This window comes from Gastrolobium bilobum, unplaced genomic scaffold, assembly GCF_033153095.1.
Source record: "Gastrolobium bilobum isolate Gb01-03AN ecotype WA unplaced genomic scaffold, APGP_CSIRO_Gbil_v1 utg32407, whole genome shotgun sequence".
In the NCBI taxonomy this organism is placed as follows: domain Eukaryota; kingdom Viridiplantae; phylum Streptophyta; class Magnoliopsida; order Fabales; family Fabaceae; genus Gastrolobium; species Gastrolobium bilobum.
Genome location: NW_026898328.1, coordinates 40,365 through 49,410, shown reverse-complemented (window position 1 = coordinate 49,410; position 9,046 = coordinate 40,365). Strand labels below are relative to the sequence as shown.

Sequence of the window (9,046 nt, the reverse complement as noted above, 5' to 3'; positions counted from 1 at the left end):
TTTATTAAAATAACAATATTTTAATTTTTTTGCCGCTGTTCTTGCATCCAATAATAGGTATTATTGCCATTCAAGATAAACACCTGTATTATAAATAAATTACTGATTATGGTTAAAAAAAATTCCTCCCTTCTCAAGACTAACATGACAACATATTAATGTTGAAATCTTATTTTTATTGGATGAATATATCGAGCAATGGGTGCGGGAGCACTTAAAATATTTTTCACTATACAAGAAGGGTAAAGAATTTCTCAAGTCAATGGAGATAAGTTATCTCAGTGAGCCCAAAATGACATTTTGGTGCGGATAGCAAGGTGTTTTTGTAATTAAAATATATTGCAAGGTTATATTAGTCTTTATCATTATAATTTTTTAATCTTATAACCCTAAAACGATGTCATTTTGAGCTCACTGGAGATAACTTTATCTCCGGTGACTTAAGAAATACATACAAGAAGCACAGTTCTCCACAACATTTTTGATAACATAAAAAACATTTCAGATTTTTTTTTCAATTAAAAAAAAAAAAAAAAAATCTTTTTCGGTCTGGTGATTGTATTGTTCGCGTAAACAAGAGACATGGGTGTTACTTATTTAATAAGTTGACTATTGATGCTCCTTTTCTCATCAACAAGCAAACGGAGGCTGATTCATTAATCTTGCAACCCTGCAAGATGATATTTTAGCAATCATATTAGATTTAGATACGCTGCTAACAATCATTGTTTATCTTCTCTCCTATTTTTCCCCCTTCCTTTTATAAGAAAAACCTCTTGTTAAGGATGAGGAAACAAATAATATATATAATAATTTCATCTCTCTTTTATTTGGCCAACCTAGAACCAGCAAATTAATAATCACGCTTCGTGCTCGTAGCTAGGGGTGTGCATGGAGTGGTTTATCATTGGTTTTGACAAAAACCGAACAGAACCAGTTTTAAACAGTTTGATTCTCAAACCGAACCGATATTTTTTAAAACCATTTTTTTAATTTTTCAAACCGGTTCCAAAACTGGTTTGAAATCGGTTTTGATTGAAAATCGATTTTAAATCAAAACCGGTTTTAATTTTCCTTCACGTTATTGTGAGAGTGATTGTAGAAGAACAATTGAATTATTTTAAATTATAAAAAAATTGACCTTCGCTCTCTCAAGATTTATGTTACTAAGAGGTTCATTTGAACTGATGGAGGAATGTATATGTAAGGGTGTTCAAAATGTCCAAAAGAATCAAACCAATCCAAAACCAAAATGCTCCACAATTTAAAAATCGGTATTTTTAAAAATCGGTATTTTTAAAAATCGGTTTCATATGAAACTGTATTTTATTTTATAAATTTGATTTTATCAAACCATAAAATTAATTGGTTATTGGTTATTCATAACCAAACTGCTCTACAATTAAAGAACAAATAAATAAATTCGTTGTGAGTTGTGCTTTTCAATTATCTTTATAGTTTGATAAATAATCAGTTTATAAAATAAAATGCAGTTTAATATGAAATCAATTTTTAAAAATAATCGATTTTTAAAATATAGAGCAGTTTGGTTATGGATTGATTTGGTTCTTTTGGACGTTTTGAACACCGCTACTGATAGCTTCCATGTCAACCTCAACTTCTAAACAATTGAAAAGGTACACAAAATAATTTTTTTTGTGTCACGTTAACCCTACTGATTGAGTCACGTTAACCCTAACATGATACAATTACATTAGTTCCATAAATAATTTTTTTTAAAATTTTAAATTAAAAGGTTAAAAAACCCCTTGAAACTACTGAAGGATAATTAAAAAACTAAAAAGTTATATAGTTATGAGAAGTGTAAAACAAACAAAAGAAAAAAGAAAAAGAAATATTAATAGCTTAAGTGATATTAGTTTTTGAAAGTCATATGTTATTAGTCCTTAAAAATGGAATGGGAAGAGTAAAAGAAAACGAGAAATGTTGCTATTTATAACGTGACATAAACTTATAAGTTGCTTCTGTGTTGGTCTGGTGATTTTAATCATGCATCATTTGCATGCCAAACATAATTGCAAGTCATAGAAAATATTGACAGAAGGCATTATTACTAGGTATGATCTTTGAGAATGACAACTCTTTTCATGGGATATGAAGTTCCAATTAACAAGTAAAATCTGATGTACGGAAACTATTATGACCAGTATGAAAACTGTTGTTTCCTAAATTTGCTTCCTTACCAATTTGGCTAAGCAAGTGAAACTAAATTGTTTCTCTTTTATTCTTTCTTTTGCATTTTATGTTTTAGTTGTATCTGTGGTCTATGCTAGATTTAACAAAAGATTATCCAAAAATGTGTCTTTGAAAGTCAAATAAGTAAGACGTACTGGTAGATTTTGGGAACTTCAAAGCAAAACAAAATTTTAGCTTCAAAATTTTCTTCTTCCAAATAAACAAGACTCATGATATTCCATATTTCATATGATGTTTTCTGATTATATGATGGTCTGTTGTGAAATTTTAATGATGTTTCTTTTCTCTGTTTTGATGCAGGCTGCATTATCTCCATGGTGCTGTTGTAGCTGCAGTTCTCGGAATCGTAGTTGATATGCCAATTGTATCATTTGTTGCCATATGCAAAGGTCCTTACATGCTTTTTAAAGGGTGGAATCATTTGTTTCATGATCTCATAGGTCGTGAAGGCCCTTTCTTGGAGACAATATGTGTGCCTTTTGCAGGCCTTGTTATCCTTCTGTGGCCACTGTCAGTTATTGGGGCAGTTCTGGCATCTGTGGTAGCTAGTATCTTTCCCGGTACCTATGCAGGTCTTGTTGCTTATCAGGTAAATCCTCATATAAGTTTTCAGTACTCATAAATACAATTGTTACCATAGCCTATTATGTTATGTTTGGGTTAGAGTTAGATAACAATTTTCTAATGAGTGAAATACATAGCATTTTGGTGGGTGGCTTACTCGACTGTTCCTATGATTATCTAGACTGATTCTTATTCCAAAGACAGACTGATGGTGAATTGTAGGAAAAATTGGGGATAAGGATAAAAAATAAGTTTTCAACAGTTACTGTCTCTGGACAAATTTCAGCACCAATTCCTAGTTCATCATAGGCAATACCACTCGTGTAAAAGGTGAGTGCGTTTTCTGAGTTTGTACTCAACTCATTTGAGAGGCAAGATGTGAGCCTTAAAGAGTTGACACTTAGAGAGTGTAGGAGAAGTTTGAAATTTCAAAACACCTTGAAAGTAAGCTTCAAGAATGCCTTTCAACTAACATCTTGCATGATAAAGCCATAACACCTTGAAAGTATATTGAAACTATTGATGCATTAATTTCTCTTAGGCATGAGATATGTTTATTTGTTCTGTGAAATGCAGGAGTCTTCTTTCTTGTTGGGCCTTCGGTACATTGTTGCAGCTTTGTCCTTTTATGATGAATACAACAATGATATTCTTGACATGACAGAAGGATCCTGCATCCCAAGGTTTTATTCTGCAGTGCTTCTTGATACATGTTGTTGAGTGACCTGCAATTAATGCTCTTGATTTGTGTTTGGAAGACCTCAATATCGAAAAAAGGCTGAAATGTCAGTGACAGCTACCCATTCAAATTCCTTCTCAAGAACTTGAGGTATTCTTTTTAATATTTTGTGTCCAATGACACATGACTCACATATTACTCTTTTTTTGTTCATGTTTTGCATCATGCTTTGGGGGCTCTACTAAATAAACACTGTTCATAACTTGTGTAGCTGTTGGAGGGCTTGTTCAAGAAATATCATAAGGTGGGAGAAACACTAGTTTCTGTAAGACTAATAACACATGAAGACATACAAGAAGCTATGTCTGGTAAAGGGAGTAGAGTCATTACTATTGGTTTACCAACATATTGCCTTCTCCAAGCACTCTTGTGTTCTGCAAAAGCCAATTCCTCTGGGCTCTGGTATATTGATAAGTAAGTGGAACACTTGCTGCCCCTTTTGCTTCTGATTTTCAAGATTATTTGCTTTTAATCATCTTGATGAAATCATTTTGCTTGCTTCCTTAATACAGGTGATGATATTGAACTAACTACCACAAACAGACCAAAGGAGAATTTTTTTGAATGGTTCCTTAATCCCCTTTTGATTATTAAAGAACAAATCAAAGCAGTGAATCTTTCTGTGTCAGAAGAGGATTAACTTTGCAAATTGGTTCTCTTGAGTGGTGATCCCAATAGGGTAAAAAATTCACTTATTGGCACAGCACCTGAATCTGACATCAAACTTGCTGAACTTGATGCATTGGCTAGAAGGTATATATCTATCGGACCAAATCATGTTAGTTACTTTTAATAAGACTGCGTATAAGAATTATCCTCACTCCTATCCTTACTAGTCGGGATTTAATAGAAAATGATTATTTATATATTTTATTCTCCTTTGATTTTAGTTTCATATCTATTACACAGGCTCCAACGGATCACCAAATTTATCACAAGGTTCCCAACCTACAAGCGGCGCTTCGATTATCTTGTAAAAATATTGTCTAATGAGCTTGCTGACAAGCATGGAGCTTCAAAAATAATCAGATCAAAAAGTGCTTTTCGTCGAATTATTAGTTTGAAATCCTTCAAAGGCACAAGAACTAATGCCGATTCTGATCAAGAGTCTGAACATGCAAGAGATTTGGAAATTTCATAAGAATATCATGTTATATATATATATATATATATATATTATCCTGTAAAACAATGTGTCATATCGGGATGAGTGACCATTTTGTCACACTTGGCAGAAAAATTTACCAGACTGCCACGCCAACAGTAAATTTTGCCAAAATGCCACGCGGCATATTTTGCTACACTATGTAGCGAAATATGTTTGCAAGTAATTCGCTACACAGTGTAGCGAAATATTTCATATCAGGCTGCACAGTCAGCAAAAATGACACGTGTCAAGCAGGCAGAAATTTGCTACACTGTGTAGCGAATTATGCTTGAATTCTGCCTGCTTGACACGTGTCATTTTTGCTGACTGTGCAACCTGACATGGCATATTTCGCTACACAGTGTAGCGAAATATGTTGCGTGGCATTTTGACAAAATTTACTGTTGACATAGTAGTTTGGTAAACTTTTTTGTCAAACATGACAAAATAATCATTGTTCTGTCATATCGTGTATAGTCTTCAATCCATTTCCCCTTTGTGTGCTTTTGTTTAGTGCTATACCAATGACTAGATGTTGTTAGATATAATACAAATGTTATATAGATATAATAATAGTATTCATATATTATATAGATATAATAAAATTGTACGTTTTCCCGTTTTACTCATGAGATTAAAGAGTCTTTTAACAAAACTACCAAGAATAATCTGTCACCTCTGACCAATACATGAAGTGAACATTCTCCACGTGCTTTGCATGCTTTTGAAATGGAATAAAAGTAGCACCTTTAAAAAACAAAATTTTGGTAAATTATAAATTCCCAAAGAAAGCAAGGAAAAAAAAACTAAGTACCGTAAAATCAGTCGTGATAGCAGATTTTTTTCTTCTTTTTTCTGCTTGAATATATCTATATTTTCCAACCAAATTTCCTATATGATAGACCCAAATGACCAAGTCAAATTAATTATCAAATCCAAAGCTCAAATGAGGTAATTGTAAGCCAATCAGCGTATTAACTCTTAATATATGGAAAAGTTTAATTTTAAAGGAACAATGGTGTTTTTTTCAAAAAGTTTTATTCCAAAATTAAAAAATTACTAGTTTTTAAAATTTTAAAATAAATTACTTCAAATACATAATTTATTGATGATTGTGATTTGAAAGGTGACGTTAGTTATTCAAATCTATACCTCTCTTCGTGAATATTTTCATTCTGGTTATCAAAAAGAATAAGGGACAAATTTCATCGTTATATTATGCTGAAGCTATTAAAATATTATTTTTATTATTTATTATTATATTTTAAATCTTCTTTTTTATTTTAAAATAAACTACTTCAAGTTCAAATGAGCACTAATCTGTTGATGTTCTTGATTTAAAGTATTCGGTTCCGTTTTTATGATATATATTTTTATTTATATTCAAAACTTAAAAAATAAATTTTATTAATTATTTTATCATTTATTCATAATTTTTAAACAATATATTTTTTTTTAATTAATCTTTTCTTTGCCAGTTAGCACCTTAATTGATTAGATTGCATTTTAAGAATATATTAATTGTTACTTGTGTACCAATGGTATACTATAATTAAATAATTAAGCATATTCGAAAATGGTCCAACATCTTTCAGTACCACGCTGGATATGGAATTTCCAATGTTAAAGATCAATCAAAGTAGAACGAAAGATCAGCAATTACCTCATTTCCATATATTAAGGACTGTAATGTAACCACCCACTACCTCCATTTCTCATCCAACTCTGGCATATCCAACTTGGCCACTTTCTCTATGCAACATCTATGTATTAAAACTAGCCAATTTCAATAGAGTTTCCACTTTCCACAACACCATAGTGTGCATCTTTCACCAAAAAAAAAAAACTCTGTGCACTTATTCTCCTCTTGCCTTCTCTCATACTTGCAATGGCTTGTTCTTCTTCCTCCATGAGTCTACTTGTGTTTCTCTTAGCCATTTTCTCTGTTCCATAATGTTTCTCTGTGGCTTCAAGTGAGTTCCAAGTTGGAGACACAAAAGGGTGGGTTGTTCCACCAGCCAATGACACAAACATGTACAATGATTGGGCCTCACACAACAGGTTCCATGTTGGTGACACCATTTGTATGCAACTCATCACTCTCCTATATAGTATTCTCTTTCCCATGCACATAACATATAAAAAACACATTTTTCTTCATAAGGAAACAAAAGGGTATATTAATAACCAACTAATTTTTTGCTTTTTTATTTTGTTTTTGTGTAGATTTTAGGTACAAGAAGGACTCTGTGATGGAGGTCGGTGAGGAAGATTACAAGGATTGCAATGCCACTCACCCAACTTTCTTTTCCAACATTGGAAACACTGTGTTCAGGTTTGAACACTCAGGGACTTTCTACTTCGTAAGTGGTGCATCAGGGCATTGTGAGAAGGGACAGAAGATGATTGAGAGGGTGATGGTTCCAGATGAGTCTCTTTCTCAGCATGCAAAGTCTTCTGGGCACCATGATCCTGTTTTGTCAATTGGGGTGTCTCAAATGATCTTCCTTCAGTTTGTTTTTGCATGTGTTGCTTCCTATGTAATTTGAGTACTTCTTATGATGTTAAATTCGGGTGTGTTAGGAATAGTGCATTTTGTTCTTTGTAAAGTCTCTTTCTTTTTTTATTGCTTTTGTTAAGGTCATAGAATGAGCTTGGATTATTATTTGCATGGTAGTGTTGATTTCTATTACGTTGTATTAGACATTTTCATCATTTTATGGATTAATAGTGTTTGTTTTTAACTTTAATTTTTGCTTATGATTATATAATGTCATCATGTTATAAAAAAATGGCTCATATATGCTAATTCATTACCAATGAACTTTGTAATTGGATATCAATATTAGAATTTAGAATGTTCTCAGGGAAGCAATTTTTTGTGTTTGGATTAAGCGATAGGTTTTCTCTCGTTATGAAAAATGTAACGATTTTTCGAACGTGACTAGTGAATTGCATCAATTTACCCATTTTATTTCTATAAACACCGATTTAGATTTTTTCTTTAAGGCAGCTAAATGGGGAACAAGTTCTTCTATTTCAAGGATGTATAGGAGTATCTTTTTGGATAAAATTGACCGATATATCCAAAAAAAAAAAACAAAGGCAATACATTACTCAAAGTTAAAACACAATTTTTACAAGGGCAATATCAATAATGTATTAACAAAAAAATGCTAGTATACATAAAATAAAATAAAAATGCTAGTATTCCTTTGTTTAACCATTACTAAAGAAAGGATCCAAAATTTAAAATATTACAATGTATTCTGATTAATTTAGTGCATAATTATAATACAAAATGTATGTACAAGAATTTTCGCATATCTAAATGGTGAGCTTGAACAAAATAGGTTGTGTATCATGTTTTATAATAAAAATATTTTTAGATTTGATTTTATTTTTTATCTCCATAAAAACCATAAAGTGTGATCAGAAAACACTTTTATCATTGCTAGTGATTTTGAGAATATACCCTTTTATAAAATTTACACATTTTAAATTGGAAAAATTAATTGTCATTTTTTTTTGTAAACAATTAATTGTCATTTTAAATTAGATGACTTTTATTTTAGGTTTCTCTGCTTCTAATTATACAGAGGAAAGAAAATATTAAAAATCATTAAACATATATTAAAACGATATAATTTTATTTAGAATAATATAAAATTATGTCCTTTAAAATAATAAATATTTCCCCCTTTTTTTTTTGGTAACTAAATATTTTCCCTTTAAAATTTAAAAAAGATGACTAAAAAAACAAATAGACAACCTTATAATTTTGAGAAATGCATATGATTAAATAAATATATTTTCTCTCTTTCCACCAAACAGATCATGGATTTGAAACAACAGTTATTCAATAATCTAGATCTTTAAGCGAGCAGAAATATCTAGAATTTTCTCCACTTTTATTATATATATATATATATATATATATATATATATATATATATATATATATTATTAAGACATTTATGTTTCAGAATATGGTAGTGGACTAGTGTCATCTCTATACAAGTCCACGTATCATATATATTTGTCATCTTCTTACGTCATATATATTTTTATCAATTAGGTAGAATAATTACTCCTTTTCAAAAAATATAACAACTCTTGTTGATAATTTTTACTAAATCGTCGTGAGTTTGATTCATGTTGATGCTCCTTCATAGGTCAATTACATGTAGGTACCACTGTAAGCACTTGCTGAAACATGTAAATATAACAATTTTACCCCCTTTACTCTTGTCCCTTTTATGTAACCCTGCTCAATCATAATTTGAGGCTATATGATCCAAAGAGTTATCTACTCCTCTTATATAACTCAAAAACATTAACATATTAAATAATCTATGGACATTTATACTAGTAATTGA

The 9,046-nt window shown here is 30.9% G+C and overlaps 1 protein-coding gene and 1 pseudogene across 1 annotated transcript; both read left to right on the top strand.

Moving 5' to 3' along the window:
- Positions 1-2,517: 2,517 nt before the first annotated feature.
- On the top strand, positions 2,518-4,661 carry LOC133314953 (uncharacterized membrane protein At3g27390-like; annotated as a pseudogene).
- A 1,963-nt stretch (positions 4,662-6,624) lies between these two features.
- On the top strand, positions 6,625-7,216 carry LOC133314952 (early nodulin-like protein 21; the record flags this gene model as incomplete). Its single annotated transcript, XM_061516501.1, has 2 exons — positions 6,625-6,751; positions 6,894-7,216. Coding segments are annotated over 2 exons (450 nt in total), but the record flags the coding sequence as incomplete, so codon positions are not given.
- Between the last annotated feature and the right edge of the window lie 1,830 nt (positions 7,217-9,046).